This window comes from Gobio gobio, assembly GCF_949357685.1.
Source record: "Gobio gobio genome assembly, chromosome: 5".
Classification (NCBI taxonomy): domain Eukaryota; kingdom Metazoa; phylum Chordata; class Actinopteri; order Cypriniformes; family Gobionidae; genus Gobio; species Gobio gobio.
Genome location: NC_137101.1, coordinates 43323021 through 43344952, shown reverse-complemented (window position 1 = coordinate 43344952; position 21932 = coordinate 43323021). Strand labels below are relative to the sequence as shown.

General features: G+C 39.3%; 1 protein-coding gene across 1 annotated transcript; it reads right to left on the bottom strand.

The window, feature by feature from the left end:
• Positions 1-822: 822 nt before the first annotated feature.
• Positions 823-10745, bottom strand: LOC307126530 (tripartite motif-containing protein 16-like). Its single transcript, XM_079817093.1, has 6 exons — positions 10107-10745; positions 6803-6898; positions 6483-6716; positions 5453-5612; positions 5277-5324; positions 823-1693 (listed from the first exon to the last, which is right to left on the bottom strand). The coding sequence occupies exons 1-6, from the start codon at positions 10470-10472 to the stop codon at positions 1173-1175; spliced, it is 1425 nt and encodes a 474-aa protein (XP_079673219.1). The 5' UTR covers positions 10473-10745; the 3' UTR covers positions 823-1172.
• Between the last annotated feature and the right edge of the window lie 11187 nt (positions 10746-21932).

Sequence of the window (21932 nt, the reverse complement as noted above, 5' to 3'; positions counted from 1 at the left end):
CGTAGGCTATATCTCACAGAAATCAGACGCGAGCACGTTTAACAAATTACTCACTCCCAACAGAGTTTTGCGCCGTATTTGGACTTAATAAAATGCCGCTCGTTTTCAGTTCAAAAACATATGAGCCAGAGTTTCCTAAGATGATACAGAATGATACAGAACATACAAGACTAGTGAAGCCCCTTTTCCATTGGACCAAACTGTTCTCTTTGTTTATTAACCGTTCCATTCCGTGCTGATCCGAGCCGACCGGTACGGATATGGTTTCGTTTTCTACTTTGGTGCTGCGATAATGTTCATACGTTATACTTCAAGTCAGTCGTTACCTTGGTAACGCGAGAGTTTACAGACGATATGTGATGTAAATATCGACTGCGTTATGAAGGATGACCAGATATATATTTTTAAACTATTATTAATATGTGTTCAAATCACCCAAATAGTGCGTTTAGCAAGCTACGGAGAAACTGGCAGCCAGGCGACACACAAGTGATCGATCCCGAGTGGCAACACACACACATTCTATGCAGCACGGTAGTCGGTGGAGTGAAACTCCTCATACCCCTTCGTTCGAAGTGTGGTCCTGAAAAATCTTCGTTTGAAGGGCTATCTGGCCCTTCCCCTTCCCCCTACCACTCCAGCCAAAAAAGAATCGAGACACCCCTACCCCTTCACGTGAACGCGCAAAACGAAGGGGTAGGGGAAAGAGAAGGGCTAAGGGGTAGAAATGGGATTGGGCCTTAGACTTTACTGAAAGTTGCTTTTGGCTTCTTTAGAAAAGTGTCCTACTCTTAGACAAGTCCTACTTTTTTACTAAGAATTATCAATTGACAAATAAAACACTTTATTGAATGATACATAATAATGAAAGGTAACTTTGATAGTAATAATAAAAATGATTTATGTGACACAACAATAATAACTGAATGACTGAAATAGAGTTTGAGAAAAGCACAGATACACACCGTCACTCATCGTGACTCACAAACATACACCGATCTGACTGTCTATATGAGGATTCATTACACACATTTATTCTGACGTTATTTCACTGACAGATGTTCAGCTGTAGAATTAATGTTATGAAGAGACTCTAACGTCTCACTGTTACTGATTTATCATGCGGCTCAAAGCATTATGGGTAGAATTTCTCTACAGTCTATTCTGATTCATCAACACAGTTTCACTGATGATCCAATATTAACCCAAAACCCAGGATAGAGTGTGTGAGTGAATATGGTCTGGACTGTGTGGATGAGGCTCATTGTGTCAGAGATGCTGTAGAAGGACAGAGTTCCTGCACTGTGATCCACATACACTCCTGTTCTACTGCTGATGGGCTCTACAGGGAGTTCAGTCTCTATGTTATTGTGTCTGAATGAGTAACTGGAGCGAGAGCAGGACAAACTCCAGGACTGATCATTTCGTCCAAATCCACACTCATCTCCCCGTCCCTTCCTGCTGATGCTCTTGTATGACACTGATATAAACACACTCCCACTCCACTCAATCTCCCAGTAACAGCGTCCACACACACTCTCTCTACACAACACCTGGATCCACTGATCAAATCTGTCTGGATGATAGGGATATGACTGAGACTCTGTGAGAGAGAATGTAATCACTCTGTTCCTCTCAGACAGAAGGAGGTGTTTATTCACTGTGTTCACATCTACAGTGATTAGATGGGAATCTGATGAAGAGAAAAAAAAAATCAGGAATTATGAATCTGTCTGATATCCTGTGCAAATCATCAGTGTCATTATCATTCATCAACACCATTCAATGTTTGAGGTCAGTACGATTCTTTTATAAAAGAAACTGATACTTTAATTCAGCAAGGATCCTTTAAATTGATTCAACTATGAGTGTAATAATTTGATTTTTCACTGTTTCATCATTGTTGGTCTACAGTGCTTTCAGCCTTTAGCGATCTTGAGCTTTCTTCAAATTTCTTTGTTTCCTCAAAGTTTAAAGAGATTTGTTACAAATCCTGTTCAGGATTAATCCACAGTGGATTTTTTGAAAATATATATTTTTTTACCTCTAAATCTTGGATGAATGTTTTTAATTGGCTTTCAGTCAAAATAATCATATTTATCCCATAGGTTTAGAAGATATCCTGAATATGCTGAATACGTAGTGTAGTTCTGTCCTGCTTTAATTATTTGATAAAGTCACAAGTTCATTCCATTTAAAATCTTGCTTTATTGGATGTTAGTAAGTGTGATATGGTTATGCTCTTTGTCCTGTTTTGTGTGCAGTACATTTTTTTAATAAGACTGAAAACATTTATAATGTTAATACAAATTTTGTATTTTAAATAATTTTAAATATCTCACATTTCTATTTCCATTTCAATTCCATTCATCAAAAACTTCTGATTAAAAACTTTTATTCAATATCGCCCTTCCAGCACCAGAACCAATGCAGGTTGATTCCTTTCACCTTTCCCGTGCAGAGCATCACCGGCGCATTGTGCCTCTATTGTGGGTCTGATGGACATTCGGTTCCCAAATGTTCCATCTGTCCGCCACACCCAGCGTTGAATACCATCCAACTACCTCCTATGATTGCAGCTTTAACCAGTCCTACTGTAATATTAACTACCTCTAGACGCTCTGTTTCAGCGCAAGCTCTACTAGATCCGCTGGAAATTTCATCTCACTCAACCTCCTTCATCAACTACAACTCCTAAAGAGAACCTGTTTACCCAGAATTAATCTACATTCCATCTTGGGAACACCACTGGGCCGTGGCTGCATCAAGCACTGCACACCCACTGTGATGCCTGCATCGGCTGCCTTCATCATGAAAGGATTTTGTTCCTGGTTCGTCCCTCATCTTGGGACGCCCATGGATGACTCAACACTCACCACAAGTGAACTGGAACACCGGATATATAACACAATGGAGTGAGTATTGTCATGAGAACTGCTTTTCTTCTATTCGTAAGAGGAAATCTTCGAGATTCTTATCTCAACACCCATCTTCGTCTACTACGAACATCGTCCTCAGTTCCACCATCATCGAGAGTCCAGAGTCTACCACAAAGACTAAGATCCCTCATGACTAGTCAAGTCAAGTCAACTTTATTTATATAACGCTTTTTACAATGCAGATTGTTTCAAAGCAGCTTCACAGTGTTAAACAGGAAAATAATGCAACAGAATTTTATTCGGCCGTACAGCTGCTCCGGAGGAAACGGTGATGTCATCTAGCTCATTTCAATTATCATACAGTGACAATGTGGGCAGATCAGTAATTTAGTTTATATGGTTAGTTTAGTTTACTTAATTATATTTATTTGGATATGTAGTTGAAAATGTATTGTCCCCAACTGGGCAAGCCAAGCCAAAGGCGACCAAAACTCCATCAGGTGGCCTAATGGAGAAAAATAAACCTTGGGCGAAACCAGGCTCCGTCGGGGTGCCAGTTCTCCTCTGGCCAATTAACAAACAGCGTATGATTATTATTCTGGAAACTTTACAGGTCAGGGGTCATATTAGATCGGAGAGATGTGTTCAGTAAGGAGTTGGCCACAGAGTTTCCACCTCATCGGCCATGGGACTGCGCCACTGACCGGTTGCCTGGGGCTACATTACCTAAGAGTAAGATCTATCCCTTGTCCATCCCAGAGCAGAAGCCCATGGAGGGTACATCAAGGAGGCAAGACGGATGGAGGCTTGAGGCCGTTTATTGACTACCGCACTTTTAACCCCCAGGCAGTCAAGTTTTGGTATCCACTTCCTTTGGTCCCATCCTCCCTGGAACAGTTGCAGGGAGCTCACATGGATCTGCAGAACGCTTGCAACCTTGTCCGGAAATGTGAGGGTGATGGGTGCAAAACTGCCTTTGTGACACCAGCCGAACATCTACTCATCTACTCCCGGAACCTGGCCGAACATGTGACACCAACATTCTCCAGAAACGCAAGTTCTACCGCGACACCATGCACTTCCTAGGATTACCATCACCTATACAGATGGACCAGAGGAAGGTAGATGCCATCCACAGTTGGCCTCAACCTACCACCATTAAAGAACTGCAACGTTTCCTGGGTTTCGCCAATTTTTATCTTCGGTTCATCCAGAACTACAGTTCATCTGCTCACCACTATCTTCTGCCACTTTGAAATATCTGAAGAATTTTTTCAGATATGTCCCGTATAATAACGCTTTTGTTCCAGTTCATTTCCACTTGTTCCAGTTCATTTCCACTTGTTTCCAGTTCACACCCACTCATTCAGCCTCATCCGTATACTAATTGCACGCACCTGCACTCACTTTTCAGCACACTGGATATAAGCCATCACACTCCCATGCACCAATTAAAAATCATAAAAGTCCCATTCGCTTTCATTGAGGGGGTCAAAACTTCAATACAATAACTCTAATAGAGTAGCTTCTTCCACTGTATCTATCATTAGCAAAGCCTAGCAGCTAGCTTAGGACATGCTAACAACATGCTAATTCATATTAACAACGTGTTAAAAAATGCTAAATCATGCTGACAAAATGCTAAATCATAATAGCAACATTTTAAATCATGCTCGTAACATTCCAATCAATGCTAACAGCATGCTAAATCATCCTAGCATCATTAATCAAACACACTAATTTATACTAACATGTTAAAACATGTTAAATCATACTAACATGCTAAATCACAATAGCAACATGCTAATTCATACCAACAACATGCTAAAAATGCTAAATAATGCCAACATGTAAAATCATACTAGCAACATGTTAAATCATGCTAATTTCATGCTAGCTGTGTTAAAACAAGTTAAATCATGCTTACAACATTAGCCGCTTTCACACCGTCGGGCCGAACGGTTCTTAGAATGGTAAGGAACAGGTCCAGTTGTGTTACCACTTGAGCCTGATACAGCGCGGCACGATTACGAACTGTTCTCGGCCCGAAATTTTCAGCACGGTTGTCTTGACTGATGAGACACTGAAGTAAACAGTATTTGCTATGAAAATTATACACCATCTATTCTGTCACTAGTGTAAACTCTGGCAGCTTACATTCTGTCAACACCGGATGCGAACGTTGCTACACGTCTACATGCCTTTAAAAAAACGCCTCAACGGCCCCTTTCAAAGATATTGCTTCCAACGCCCCTGATGTCCTCCAAAAGCCCTGTTGAGAAACGCTAATTTACATGATCAGCTCTAAAACTCTTCTGTCATGTTTTCTTTTACTTTCTACAGGAAGAACAGGAACACACTCAATGAGTTTTCCTGCTTGTTTTCTTAGTGACTTACGTTGTAGGAAGTCGTTCCTGGTCCTGGGAACAATGTTGGTGAAAGTGACTGTGGAAATGAACAGACATGTAGAGTGTGATTATCATGTCAAGAGAATATTATCCAATATGATCTTCTACATGATATGAGATGATGGGGGATCATTTCTGAGAGCAGATGAATCTCCAGGACTTTACCTCTGTCAGAAATCTTCTTCAGCTCTTCTTTGCAGAAATCCTCCAGTTTGTGTCTCAGCTGATGGACCGATTCTCTCACACCATCAAAAGAGGAGAGAGAACTGAAGGGATTGTCAATGATGTCTGTAGATTCAGGAGGAGCTGAGAGAGACTGGAAACTCTACAGAAAACAGAAATCAAAGCTCATCACCTCCACACTTCAGACAATAACCTGCACTACTGTCAGATTTGATCTTTAGTAACTCTCCTCAATCCAGCATTTTCACAGCATCAGCTTAATTCTTCTCATATTCAATATATCATGATAGAGCTATACGTTTTAACGTTGGCCACTTACACTATATGTGAACTTTCTTGGAAAACACTTGATAATCAAACGTCTGCCAATAACATAAATATAGCGTCACATGGCAGGGTTGAGTAGATTTGATAAGGAAAAGCAGTTCAAAAACAATGAGTAGATTGACCATTATTTATAACCTTTGAGCAGTTAGTGGCTCTGAAATTCACATGGACTCTTAGGACACAATCCCAAGGTCAGTCTCACTTCCTGTTTGTGAACTATCAAATTCATTAATGTGTTACTGGCAAATAGTGAAAATTATTATAAAAGGTTTCAGCAGGTTTGAAGTTTATCTGATTTTGGTAAATATTACTCAAAAGCTGTAGTTTAAGTCAAATATTGTAAAAAGATAAGTTAAGAAATGATGGGAACTCAAGCTGGGTGAAACTGGCACTGTCAAGTTAACGGATTTCACATTGTTGTAAAAAATAATTTAAATATTAGTGACGTTTTGAACTGTTGCTGTCTGGAAGCATAATATATCTTTCAGGAAAAAATGTTTCCTAAGAGATTTCCAGAGCTAAAATGCATTTGTAAGGGTGTCTCTTTCAAAAGATGATCATCAGGTGAGAGTCTGACTGATGATTATACAATACCCGAAAACACAGATCAACACTTCAGTCAACGGCTCATTCTGCTCTCATGAAATATTTCTCGGAGTCTCTTGTTCTTCTAAATCTCTTTTACCTGCAGGAAATGGATGTGATCCTGTGTGTGTGAAAGCTGCTCCAGCTCAGCGTCTCTCCTCCTCAGATCATTGATCTCCTGCTCCAGTCGCTCCTGTCGTCCTTCAGCTCGACTCACTGCAGTCTTTTCCTGATCTCTGATCCACTTTGTGACCTCAGAGCGGCTTCTCTTAATGGAGCGGATGAACTCATTGAAGATCCTCTCACTGTCCTCCACTGCTGTCTGTGCTGAGCGCTGTTAGGACACACATCACAATCACACAGTGGCTTCAGTGAGTCCTGACTGAGACTTCTCAAACTTCTCTTCTTCTCCAGACTAACCTTATGAGACTCCACAGCCTCTCTCAGCTGCTGAAGATCTTTCTCTCTCTGCTGGACTCTCTGCTGGAACAACCTCTGCGTCTCCTTCAGCTGGGGCTAAAGCACAAACCAATAACAGGAGAAACATCCCATTAATCATCAAGTAAACAGTTATGAATCCAGTATCAGTGAAGTGCTGAGACTGAGGGGTTACATGGTATCTTACATGGTAATGTTATTATACAGGTCATCTCAATTCAAAAAGTAAAAATTTCCTCATAGTATGGGATTGTGCAAAAGCATATCTCAGAGTTTGGATTATCTCGTTTGCAAGTGCCAAGAAGAGAGAGAGAGTAGCTAAACAACAAGAATTAGAACACACTATTAAAAAGAAACAACACACAAACCTCAAACCCACAACTAATAAGTAAAATAAAGGATGTGCAAAGAGAATACAATAGCTTAATCGCTGATAAGATCTAAGGTAATCTAATATTTATTAAAGGTCCCGTTCTTCATGTCTTTTTGAAGCTTTGATTGTGTTTACAATGTGCAGTATAACATGTGTTCATGTTTCGTGTGTAAAAAAACCCAGTATTTTTAACACAATTTACTTCTCTGTATACCGCTGTTTTCACTGTCCTAAAAACGGCTGATGACTTCCTCTATTCTATGAAGTCCCTTCTTCAGAAATACGTAATGAGTTCTGATTGTGCCAGCGCTTCCCGTGTTGTGATTTGACAGCAGCTTAGCGAACGTGGCACGGTCCTGTGTTGTGATTTGACAGCAGCTTAGCGCACGTGGAAAGGTCACGCCTCTTAACGGGAGATATATGCACACTTAATGATCTCTACAGCGTCCCTGGGAAAGCCAAACAAAGGTGATTTGACTCCGGGATGAAAATAACAGCGTCTCGACGACATGGCGACAAACACAGTCAAACGCAACACTTCCTTTTCTCCACGCGACACGTCCTCTTCTCCACGTGGGACAGCAACAAGACCACGCCCCCTTTTTGCGCGTAGTCTTGTGGGCGGAGGTTAGTTTGTTCTACGGTTCTACTGACGTAATTAAAGAAGGAAGTACCAGGATGTAGTCCAAGCCGGCCGTTCGCTGTAGGCTTTGAAAGGGAATTTCTGTTAAATAAAATATCTCGCCTGGCATTGAACTTTGAGCTTTATAATTTTACAGGTATTATTTCTGCTCTAACAGCAACATTACACACTAACTAAAGTTTGAACAATGGGATCACGAAGAAGGGGACCTTTAAGCAAAGATATTATGAACATGGCAATAGGGCTAGTAGATTTTTAGCAATTAGATTAACTCTCTGAGGTCCTCGATTTTGGTCATACAGGCAAGTGTTATATATCATTACAATCTGTTAAGTGTCTACTTGTCAGGCAACAGATGGAACAGAGATGGTGAGTAATGCAATAAGACTTTATTAAATAAAGCTGAGGTCGGTTGGGAAGCGAGATAGACACAGGCGAGTTGATATGAAGAAGATGAGTTCCTGATGTTAGACGGAGAATGACTTGCTTGTTTGTATGCAGATGCTGATCCAGAGAGGAAGGCTTTTCAGGCCAATACCGGATGATAGAGATTGCATACGGATGACAGAAGAAGGGTAGATTAGTTCAGGTAAGTGGTACAGGTAAGTATAGACCAGCATCCAGAGATTGCTCCAGCCACTGACCGGCGTCCGGAGATGGCTCCACCCACTGACCAGCGTCCAGAGAAGGCTTCAGCCCGTGACCAGAGTCTGGTGACGGCTTCAACCCATGAGTCTGTTCCACCTGGCCCGCATACCCAGCCTGACTCGCCCAGGCCACCTGCTCTGCCTGTTCCAGACTGGTCCTGGTCTCCATCCCGCCCCCGAGTCTGCCTCCGTTCCACCTCTCTCCTGGACGATACCAGTTCTGTGTCTTTTGTTTTGTATGGACTTTTATGTTGGACTTTTATGTTGAAGTGCCTTCTCAATCTTCATTGTTTCTATGTTCTCATCCTGTTTGGTTCTCTCCTCGCTGTCATATTAGTTGTTATAGTTACCGTCATTGAACACACCTACAGTTAATTTATTCACTCATTGTAACACCCAACATATGGAAACAGGAAATGTCCAAGGGCCAGATTTACTAACAGCTTGCGCCAGCGCAAACCCTCTTTTGGCATTAAAAAACTACAGTCAGAATTTACTAAAGACGTGCAGTGATAAATTAGCACTGAAAAGGCGTGGAAAGAGTTATTTTTGCAGCTGACCTTATTGCATATGCATTTATTGGAGTTTCGCTTTCAGGCGAAAAATTAATGGGAGGAGAGTATTTAAATAATTCATGCGAGGTGATTTACAAAGATTTGTAAATTTACTGGTGTTTTGTGCCATTATTTACCGCCCAAAAACTAGATGCTAACAGGTAGATTGCGCTGGTCATTATGGAAATTATCCGGCTGTATTTGTGTTAATTATTTGCGCATCGTCAGTAGATTGCACGCATAACTGTCCACTCCCATCGGCTCATTTATGGGATTTATGGAAAGTTTCTGCCCCCCAGGGGAGGTCTGTAAAACCTTTTCCTGCTAAAACAAAAGCTGAGATCAATCACCCTTCAATAAAACTCACTAATCTGGAGAGAAGATCTCAACGAAATGGCATAGGACACCACCTTGCCCAAACTTCTCACTCATCTATGCCCCTCCTCCTCCCTTCCTTTCTTTCCAACTTACTCAAATCACTGCAAGTTCTCGAAGAATAACTATAATACGTATGATTTATCTTGTGAATCTGATGTTTTTTTTCTTTTCATGTTTGGTATCATTTTAAATGTCAATCACTGTGTGTATGCATTTCTTACTCTCAGTCATCTTTAAGCAATTTATATATTTATTATTTCTGAATTGGCTTCTAATTGTCTGACTATGTAATTGGCATGATACATTTTTACCTAACAAATAAAATGTTATATTTGATTAATTCTGTACTCTCCTGAAATCATTATTACCAATAGATTATAAGGAGGCTTGTGCCACCGCAAATCTGTGTCCAGGATAGGTCAAACTGAATGCTCATGAATGAATGGAGTAGGCACGTCATCTGTAGAACCTTTTGATTTCTGTCTATCACTGACTTGTTGCAGTTTCGTGACTATAAAAAATTACACTTGAAATTAGAGTCAGATTAAGCATGCAGCTAAAGTCAAATTTCAAAAATTCTAAAAATTAAGTGAACTTCACAGGGGCGCTGAAGCGACATTATGCCCAGGCCATTGGAATCTGCTGTTGGGCCAACGGTTGGTCCTTACAATATTTAGTTAATAGTTCATACCTGTTTCTCTGTCCTCTGTGCTGCAGCTGACACATAGTAGTGGTTTTTATGGTCATCAAACGCACACAGCAGACATATCAACTTCTCATCAGTGCAGCAGAAAACCTCAAGGAGTTTATCATGTGTTTGGCAGATCATCTCCTGCAGTCGTCCAGTGTCATCAGTCACTTTGTGTCTCTTTACTTTAAAGAAACTCTCATGTTGTTCAAGGTGATTCTGACAGTCAGAGTCCAGACACACCATACAGGACTTGACGGCTTTGTGTTTTCTTCCAGTACAGACGTCACACTGCACATCTCCAGCTCCAGCGTAACAGTCAGCAGGACGTTTACGCTTTTCCAGTTTCTCCACCACTTCAGCCAGCATGGTGTCTTTAGTTAAAGCAGGTCTTGGACTGAAGGTCTGTCTGCACTGAGGGCAGCTGTAGATTCTCACGTGATCCTCCTGATCCCAGCAGCCTGTAATACAGCTCTTACAGTAACTGTGTCCTCAGGGAATGGTCATCGGATCCTTCAGGAGATCCAGACACACTGAACCCTTGAACTCATCCTGAGAAATTTTGTCTCCTGACATTTTACTGCATGAATACAGAGACACAAACACGCAACAGCTCTACACTTGTTTCAGTTTCTCTGAACTGAAGAGCTTTCGGTTTCTGTTTGAATGACATTTGAAAAAAACGTAAAGCACCGGAACTTCCCACTTTTTATTACGTGGCATTAACTACTATTTACTTACATAAACAAATAAGTACAATTAACTTATTGTGTTTATATTGTTTTACAAAACACTTTTGCTTCTATTGAGGTGGGATACGGGTAAGGTTAGTGACAGGTTTGGCGGTATGGGTAGGTTTAAGGCTGGGTCAAGAATGTAATTTAGGGGTGTAACGGTTCGTGTATTCGTACCGAACGGTTCACGGGGTGAGTTCCAAATGGAATCAGTATTCCCTATTTGATCATCCCTATGTGAGCAGGACACACGTGTACCGTATGTAGCAGTTTGGAATGCACTTGGCAAAGGGAGCGGCGTAAATTCCTCATTATCTTCAGCTGGGATGTTCCGGTGACAACGCAGCACAGTGTCCGTCAGCAGATCAGGGTTGCCAGATATTCACAACAAAACCCGCCCAATCGCTACTCAAAACTAGCCCAAAACAAGCCCAGTCTCATTTCAGTGGGGTTTTTTTGGTAAAAATCTCTTATGGGGGGTAAAATATATGTCTTTTTGGCAGGGTTTCCTGCTGAAATACGCATTCCCGGTGCTAAATATCACACAATTGGGGTCGCTTCAACCTGCGGACATGTATGAACTTGGCAACACTGCAGCAGATGTCGCAGTTTTATCTGCATCATTTTCTTTTTTTTAGCCTAACTGTTGCAAATAAAAATAAACATTTTTTATTTTAAAATGTTTATAAAAATATGCTTTGTAATACTGTATATAAAAAGTAATATAACTCTTAAAAATATGAATTGTATATTTATTTCTGCTGGCGCTGCATTGTCACGGGAACATCCCAGCTGAAGATAATGAGGAAATTACGCCGCTCCCTTTGCCAAGTGCATTCCAAACTGCTACATACGGTACACGTGTGTCCTGCTCACATAGGGATGATCAAATAGGGAATACTGATTCCATTTGGAACTCACCCCGTGAACCGTTCGGTACGAATACGCGATCCGTTACACCCCTAATGTAATTACAATGTAAAAACATGCATTTACACAATAAGTGCATTGTATCAAATGATTAATTAAAATTTAAGTACATAGTAGTTAAGGCCACCTAATATAAAGTGGGACCCGGGTTTCTTATCCCTGGTCATGGAGAGCCTAATTTCTAAAACTTGTAGTGTGCAGTGTTCTAAGAAATGTTATTCCCTGGTTTAAACTATATATAAGAAAAGCTTGTTGTCTGTTGCAAACAAGGTCGCATGGTGTCATCAAGCTCACCACCACCATAAATGTATGATAATTTTTTTCCTTTGTTTTGGATATTGATATTGCTATTTACCTGTTTCACAGAAATATTAATTTGCTTGCTTTTAAGATAATGCCATATATGCTTAAACATAGAAATGCTTGAATGCTATATGAGTGGAAATTACGTAAAATTATTTACCAATAATAATGGGAGGGAAAAAAGCTTGGAGAAAATCCAGCAGTATCTCAGATATATACCCGGGGGGGATCACCGGGTAAAAGCTTTGGAGAAAAATGCCTTAACACTAGTGTCAGGATACACACACTGGACAAGGTTAATAATGAACACAGGAAGACTTTATTTGGGAACTCAGGGCAGTGCAAGGTGAGATTGTGAGGATTGGAGAGTAGAATCAGTCTTACGGCCAAGGAAGGAGCTCATGAGTACCGGGATAGCCAGCTGCTGGAGTATCAGAAGATTTCAAGGTAACCAACACATTGGTAAGAGTCGTTGGGAGTCTGGAGATCACACAAGATTCATGGAGAACAGGTAAGAGGGTCATTCCTAGTTCGAGCCCAGATGCTGACTGAAGGCGAGTGCTAGTGATGTTAACAGTGACACCAAAGCTCCGAAGCATTTAAAAAAAAAAAGGAAACGATTTTCAGTGAAGCTTTGTATCGATGCTTGAGTCGTTCTATCAAAATCACGTGACCAATGACGTCCGAAGCTTCGTTTCACACACACCCATGTGACTGCTTCGTACTCTGATTCAAAAAGGTTTAAAAATGCGCGACACAGGTTGTTAGAACTGTTGTATTGCGCTAGTTTATTGTTGCGAGACTTTGTCATGGTTCTGAAATGTGAAACACTTTTATTTGAGTTTGTCCAATAAGGTTGTTAATATATTTGGCTTTTGTTCTGCAGTATTTGGCAGAACAAATTATTTACAAATTATTTAATTATTTATTATGAACTTTGTTCATTTTCAAGTATTGGAAAAATTAAGTGGTTAAAAAATATTGTTGTTATTGGCAATTATGTGCACCTATTAAATCTCTGTCAGCGATTCAAACTCCTGCTGTGTGAAATGTGTTCCGACTGAAAAATACATCGGCCATGACTGACAGCCTATGAGAGAGTGAGATACAGGGCAGCGGGAGGTTCAGGGACAAGTTAAAGACCAGGGGTGCGTTTCCCAAAACCATAGTTGCTAACCTGTTAGCAACTTAGGTCGTTGGCAATGGGAAATTGCATTGCAACCACCAAAGTTGCTAACTTAGTTAGCAACTATGGTTTTGGGAAACGCACCCCAGAATATCTGTATTTTAATATATATATATACAATGATATCAAACAGAAACAAAGCACAAACATTTGCTTGACCAGCCGCAACAGCAGCACACTGCAAAATTATTTATTTACCTCAAACTCTCTTTGCAGAACACAATCCTTGCTCCCTGTGTCTCCCCAACCATTTCCTCCACCATAATCTTTTTTATTTTTCTCCTTTTTGCTGCAAATCAGCGCACAGACACTTTGGATCGCAAGTTTCTGCACTGCAGTCTATATATATTTTTTAATAACAATTCCAGTCTCGCGCGAGAACTCCAGTCTGACGCATGTGTGATCTTGCGTTGTTTCCTTCTTACTTCTCGCATGTTTGGTTGTGAAACGTAATTTGCAGACGGGACAGAGCTGACCGCGATTCTTCCTCTTGTACAGTCATGCAGTGTGAACTCCCCTGTCGCCGATCTATTGTGCAGTGTGAACACAGCAGTGACTGAATGCTGGCCCAGATAGTCATGCAATGTGAAAAGAGCAGTGATCCGACGAGTTAATCATGCAGTCATGCAGTCCACACGAAGCCAGAGCTTTCCCGCAATCTTTTTTTTCCTCGCTTCAAGAAATGTCGGCGTACACACGAGAGCAATGAAAACGACTCAAATTGATGTAGAATACAGTACATGCCAGGCCAGTGTGTGGCGCTGTAATTCTGCCCAGGGTTGCCAGATGCCAGCAGGGTTTTCCAGCCCAAAACTTCGCCAAAAACCGCCCAATTTTTTTTGGCTTGTTTCTCGTTTAAATACATTGAATCCGATTTCAGAAACAACATTCAATGAAATGAGCGCAACGGTCCGTGTACTTTTGCGTCCATTTTTCGTTTTTAACCATGGAAACAAAAACAAAAATGGAATGGTTGTTGTATTTTTAAATACTATGTTGAATAACAAAATTTAAATAAAAACGTAGGCTATACACAAATTCCATGCACACAAAATAAAATAACTTATTTTTGGATTTTTTTTAATTACGTTTTGCATTTTTATAAACTAAAAACGAACAGATTCATATAAAAAATGTCAATTTACAAATGTTCTTTTGTAAAATTATTTCCAGGTAAAGATAGGATCAGTCAAATGAAACACAAACTTACAAATAATGATTACAAATTAAAAAACGATCGGTTGTTGTCAAACGATGACAACAATACATTTGGAAAACAAAATACAGCCATTTCTGCTTTTTTCTTTTAAACAAAAAAACAAGCTGCAACCATTTTTAAATTTCATCTTTCATTCCGAAATAAAATAATGAATGAACAAAAAAGTACACGGACCTTCAATGCTGTCCGTAGTCATTCTATTGATTCCAGAAGAAAAGGCACTGCTATGGGCACTTTTAGAATCTGTGTATTGACGCAAAAACGCTAGAAATTAAATTGAGCATATTTACACAAAAAAAAAAAAAGAAGTTATAAATCACTTATATTATTTTTAATAAAATAATAATAAGGTATTAGGAAAATTACCTTGTATCTGCTAATTCTTTTAATCAGTGTTAAAATATTATTTTATTTCTGGTTTAAAAAAGGAAAACGGAATGGACGCAAAAGCGTCCTCAGTCTGACTATTATACTATTAATCTATAAGCTTATGTTACGGAAAATAATGCGATCAATTTAGGCGATCAATGAGTCAGTTTATTGTTTATTGTCAATAAAAGTCGCTTGGAACAAAAGCAGCTTAACATGAAAACATTGAGTGGATATATGGACATACAAAATAACCCACTTTAACATTTCAATTATTTCAAATAGCCACATGAAACATGCATATTCATGAATAACATTACATGAAAATCGCGTTGAACATATTATTTATAGAATGTGTCAGTGCGCTCTTTGCAGAAGCAGAACGTTGGCGCATGGCGGGCCATCTCTACACAAAAAAATATTTTCATACGCTAAATATAATCGCAAACTTGAGTTTAACACCTGTGATTTTGAACAATTAGGCCTAATATCATAAAGTTATAGCCTTTATTCCACGAACCGATCTGAGCTGAAGGTAGTGGGAGGGAGTGTCTGTTGTGAGTTTACGTCAGGGCACGTCAGCCAGCCCAGAGCTGTAGTGTGTGTGTGGGCATGTTTTTGTGAAATATCAGGACACAAATGTGTATAATGACATGGGTATTACAAAAAGAGGGTGAAATATGAGGACGTTCCCCATGTCCTCACTTTTCAAAATGCTTATAAATCATACAGAATTAGGTTTAAAAAAAAAAAAAAAAAAGAACTGCACAGTCTCCTGTGATGGTTAGGTTTAGGGGCAGGGGCAGTGTAAGGGGATAGAAAATACGGTTTGTACGGTCGATCTCTTGTATGATCTGAAGTGCCGGTATCTCGGCCACAAAAAAACAGCCCAATTTTTATCCACCCGCCCAAACCCATTTTTGCCCGCAAAATAGATTGCGAAACCACCCAATTGGGCGGGAAACCCAATAAAATAACAATCAATAAATGGTCTACCCCAACCCTAAACCTACCCTTACAATAATGCAAATACAGTAATTAAATGACGCAATATTGATGTGGGCATGCCCAGTGCCCGTAGTTGTATCCCTTTATGATTTTTCCTGTGCGGGACGTGGTGTGATGACATCACCGTTTCACAAAATCTACGGATTGGCTGTACAAGATGACATGCGAAGTCCCACAAGGGTCAATTCTTACTCCACTCCTATTCAACCTGTATATGCTGCCACTCAGCCAAATAATGAAAAATAACAAAATGGCTTACCACAGCTATGCTGACGACACCCAGATCTACTTAGCCCTATCACCTAATGACTACAGCCCCATTGACTCTCTATGTAAATGCATTGATGATGTTAACAGTTGGATGTGCCAAAACTTTCTTCAGTTAAACAAAGACAAAACTGAAATCACTACATGCGGCTAAAGGTCTAATAACAAAAAATTAAGTCAGGAATCTTGGTGTGATTTTGGAGTCAGACCTGAGTTTCAGTAGTCATGTCAAAGCAATAACAAAATCAGCTTACTATCATCTCAAAAATATTGCAAGAATTAGATGCTTTGTTTCCAGGCAAGACTTGGAGAAACTCGTTCATGCTTTTATCACCAGCAGGGTGGACTATTGTAATGGTCTCCTCACCGGCCTTCCCAAAAAGACCATTAGACAGCTGCAGCTCATACAGAACGCTGCTGCCAGGATCCTGAGCAGAACCAGAAAATATGACCATGTCACACCAGTCCTCAGGTCTTTACACTGGCTTCCAGTTACATTTAGGACCGATTTTAAAGTACTGTTACTTGTTTATAAATCACTTAATGGCCTAGGACCTCAATACATTGCAGATATGCTGATTAAATACAAACCCAACAGATCACTCAGATCATCAGGATCACGTCAGTTAGAAATACCAAGGGTTCACTCAAAGCAAGGAGAGTCTGCTTTTAGCTATTATGCCAGCCGTATCTGGAACCAGTTTCCTGAACAGATCAGATGTGCTCCAACAGTAGCCACTTTCAAATCCAGACTAAAAACACATCTGTTCAGCTGTGCATTTACTGAATGAGCACTGTGCATTTACTGAATGAGCACTGTGCCACTGTACGTCCGACTGATTGCACCTTATCTTATCAATGCATCATCTTTTTATTTTTATTAACTGTTTTAGTTTCCTTTGTTCATTGTTCATCATTTTATTTTTTTTAGTTCTCTTTACAACTGTATATTTGTAGTTCTTATGCATCTGTCACCATTTTATTTTTATGTTTTAAATTCTCTTTACAACTGTTTTAATTATTTAATTAATTATTTAATTAATTTTATTTCTTATGTAAAGCACTTTGAATTTCCATTCTTTATGAAATGTGCTATACAAATAAACTTGCCTTGCCTGCCTTGCCTTACACATTAAAACGCAAGGGTGTCATTTTCAGATTTATCCACTATGGGACCCGGTTTCAAAAAATATCGGTTTCATGCTCCCAAAACGGCGGATCCGTGTGGACAGCTAAACGCATCTCCGTGTGGATGGGGCCTTAGAACCGCCAGGGGTCATTGTATATCTAAAACCGTCAGCGGGTAAAATTTACCCATACAGATCAAAAACGTAATATGTCACTGTATTATGCCACTGTCTTCACAAAGTACTGTATATAGTCATGAAATTATTATTTTTTTGTCCTGCAACGAGAATTAGAAGGAAATAAATGCAGATTTGGGTAGTGTAATATTATAATAAAATGTCATTAATCACTTAAGATAACCCATGTTATTTAAATGACTAAAATACCCTAAATAGACAATAAAGAGCAATAATAAATCACCGCTCTGCATAGTATATATGACAACATATGATAAGGATAACATGCAACGACAAATTCAAGCGCACAGTTTCACCTAATTGATTAATTATTCATTTGTATAGTTATATAATTTATAATTTGAATAGGAGAGCAATACCAATAAACTTGGGGGTAATCATAAAAATGTTTTATTAATTACATCATTAGATCGGAAATATTGTTTTTCAGAAAACGGGCAGACTTGAATAAATAGCAACACAGTAGCAAACATTACACAATAAAAATTGCAAAACAAAAATGTATCATTAATCCAAAGTTTGAACATTTATAAATAGTCTAAAACATCTTTATTTGACTGCGTTGTGTGACCGTTTACAGTAAGCCTACAGGTTGCTCAAACAGCGCGGAAATAAAGGAATTATATAGGGGTAAATTTGACCCGCTGGCACTTATAGGTATTAATGCCCCATTTTTAAATCTGGTTTTATCTAAACAATTTTTAACAACAGGGGATTGTAAAATAACACCATTTTAGTAATTTTAGTAGGGATACTATGGTAGTCAATGGTTGCTCTATCTGCTTGGTTACAAACATTATTCAAAATATCTTCTTTTGGGTTCAGCAGAACAAAGAAACTCATACAGGTTTGGAACAACTTAAGGGTGAGTAAATGATGACAGAATTTTCATTTTTGGGTGAACTATCCGTTTAAGGGCAGAAACTGGTCCAGGAAGCCAGGGGAGATACTTGTGTGGTTACCAAGCCGAGATGAGCTGCAAAGAGGAAACTTTCAAAGAGTCAGAAGTCAGTCCAGCAGTCACACAATGGGCTCAAGAGATAGGAAGCCACTATAGGCAGGAAGTGGTCATTCAGTGCACTTCAGATTTATTCAGAGGCAGAAGAGATTATCAGCATGGTGCATAGAAAGAGTTAAAAATATAACTGTACACCAAGGGCGAAATTGTCAATCACACATTGGGGGGGACAGCTGTGGGACTTTTTGTGGTGGCGCATGCACACATTTTTTTAATCAAAATAAAATAAAAGTCAGAGTTTGAATGTTTGTAATTGTGTAACAAAACAAGGAATTTTCTTACATTTGATCGTCAAACCAACATATACTCACCCTGTAATTAGGGCTGTAGCGATACACTAATCTCACGATACGATACACGATATTCAGCTCACGATACGATATATATCACGATATTCAGCCAACGATACGATTCGATAATTCGATACACTTACATCATTTTCTGAAAGATTTAAAGGGGACAGAGTGATTTTGGTGACATCTTGTGAGTGTTTCATTTACTTGGATTGAATTAACTGAACTGAAAACTAAAATCATCAATTACACAATATATGTCTCTGACTGGACAGAGAGTCTACAGCTTGCAAATGCTGGACAAAATGAATCAAAGATGTGTTGAGAAAATTAGTTCCATTTATTGAAACAGTGCAAACTGTAGCTTACAAGCCTTTGAAAAGTAAATAAAGTGCAGTATTGCAATTAACAATGGAGTTTTAAAAATTGCAGTTTTTTGACAGCTTTTTTAGATTGACACTGACACTTGGTGGTATTTCCAGAGTATTTCACGTTTGTGTCACACAGCTTGCAAACCACAATGCTTTTGTCTAAGTCAAGGGTCTCCAACCTTTTTTCATTTGAGAGCTACTTTTTAAAAAAGAAAGTCAAAGAGAGCTACTCACGTTATATAATACTTAAAACTCTTAAATAATGCATCATAATTCTCATATTAACAACTATCCAAACTGTTTTACACCTGAAAGAGTATAGTAGTAGTTCCAGTAGTCGGTACAATATCACTTTTTTTTTAAATAAATGTTTTATTATATATGATGATAATCATAAGTAAATAATACATAAACATGTAAAGGCTGTATGCTGTTTAAAAGTAAACATTGTTTATAAATGAAAGATCAAGTGAAAAATAAGCAACCATTAATAATTATATAATTAGTATTATTTATTTCATAATTATTATTATTAGTATAGACGTATTATTATTACATAGAGACGTAGCTAAATTTACTGTAGGCTACAATCTGTAGTCAATCTCTTCACGTTAACCCGAACTTTTATTTTTATTTTGACGGGTTGCCGTGATTACCAGTGTCTGCGTTCATGATGATATGACAGTGGGTGCGCGTCTCATTCTCATTCAGCTCCCTAGTTCAGATCAGGGATCAGCCCATTGACTTATGTCCTGATCAGTGCCCTAACTACTGAACCAGGAGCTGAATGAGACGCACCCAGTTTTCTCAAATGAAACGGTAAATTCTCATGAAGTGACGGTCGGCAGAGACTACAAGAGCGATTGCGCGCCCCCGTCATCCACACAGACGCATTACATGCAGGAGTAATTTTGCAGTTTATTATTTACAGACACTAGTATATATTCGGCTTCAGTCTGGAGCCCTGCGCTTAAATTAACACGGAAGCGACTGAACGCTATGGTGAGCTATTTTTAGAACAGACCCGCGGGCAACTCGTGTGGTCCTTGCGGGAGACTCATGTTTTTGACCCCTGAGTCTAAGTCGTCGCTTCCCTTCTTATTTTTAAACCCAAAGTGCTTCCACACAAAAGCTTTTAAGCATGAAGGCGCTGGATTTATATTCGCTGCCATTTTTTTTTGATCTCCTCGCTCTGACTCCGTAAACAAGAAGAGGTAACTTAGACGTCGGCATCTGTGTAAAGTTAGTAGTATGGGTAACTTGCTCTACAGCGATACTAGCGGCTGGCTGACCAAATCGCTCTTCCTGCAACGCAAATGGGGGTAAACACGGGGATTTGAATAAGACTTATGTATCGATACTCGCGGCTTAAAAAATCGATACTTTCTTGGGAGAAAAAATATCGATTTATATCGCAGAATCGATAAAATTGCCCAGCCTTACCTGTAATGATTACAGCATAGGCATCAATTACAAGCCTGAATTGACAACAAAGCGGCCAGTGATCTCTCTCTTATATTCTTCTATAAACATATAGTGGCTATAAACATTTTGTTTAAATTACAGGATAACAATATTCTAATATCAAGTCTTGAGCAATGATAGTAAAACAGTTATGTACTAATGAGGGAAAATGCTGTTTATGTACAAATTTAAACAAAAGTAACTTGTTAGTTTAATAATAAACTCATTGAAGTGCTCAAGCCAGAAGAATATTTTTGCATCACAATTAAATTCTTGACACATCTTTATAAATCAAACACAAAGTATTAACTTCAAGAAGGTTTATGGAACCTATATACAGTACACAGTAAAGCCGCTAAATACAGGCTATTAAGTCACAAAGCTGAATTTAAATATTCATTTGAAATGAACCAGTGCATACTTTGTAACATGCCACCCTTAAAGGCCAATTTATACTTCTGCGTCGAGTGCACGCAGAGGGTACGGCGTACCCTACGCATAGATGCGTTGGATACGCCGTACCCTACGCCGTAGCCTGACGCGCACCTCTCCAAAAATGTAACAACGCGTCAATTCTACGCGGACCGCAAGCGCTGTGATTGGTCTGCCAGAACCCTTCCCTCAGGTCAATAAATAAATAAAAAAATCTGCGATAGGAGTGTGTGTGTGTGTGTGTGTGTCCACAAATTGGATGATAGTTCCTTATGCTATAACACAATATTTTGCAGTCCAGCGATTCTTTATGGTAGTAAATAAATACATAGATCCACTGAGTATAGTTTATTTATTTTCTCATTAAAACCAAAGATGTTAATCAGTAATTGTATATCAAGAACAGGGACACATTAGGGTATATTTCGTGAATGAAGTCGCCGCAACAGCAATCGATTGCTCGAGCCACCGATACTGAAAACAGCGGCCACGAGCTCTGCATGATTTCACAAACACATTCCAGCGCCAGATCGCCTTATTTAACTTTACTAATCAACTAGAGATGCTTAATTTGTATTAGATACAACAACTCAAGCTGCAAGAAAAGCCGCTCTCTCACTGCTGCTGATACTCCGACATGAATGTACAGATTCTACACAACAAGCTGCTTCTTCTTCGGCTGTTCTCTTGATTACACCAACATGCCCGAGGACACTGCCTACTAGCGTCTGCATGTGTAATTGCACATTGACGCAGACAACAGCGCAGAAGTATAAATGCTCACGACGGCGTCGCCTACGGCGTACACTCGACGCAGAAGTATAAATTGGCCTTAACACTTTTATTAAAATGATCCAAACACATTCTTGCGGATGTCACTCAGGGCTATTAAGCTTTTGCAGACTTGTTT

Coding starts and splice junctions, on each gene's coding strand:
- LOC307126530 (XM_079817093.1), bottom strand. CDS start 10,472: ATGCTGGCTGAAGTGGTGGAGAAACTGGAAAAGCGTAAACGTCCTGCT. Junction 6,717..6,802: donor AGGCTGTGGAGTCTCATAAG/GTTAGTCTGGAG, acceptor GTGTCCTAACAG/CGCTCAGCACAGACAGCAGT. Junction 5,613..6,482: donor ATCACATCCATTTCCTGCAG/GTAAAAGAGATT, acceptor TGTTTTCTGTAG/AGTTTCCAGTCTCTCTCAGC.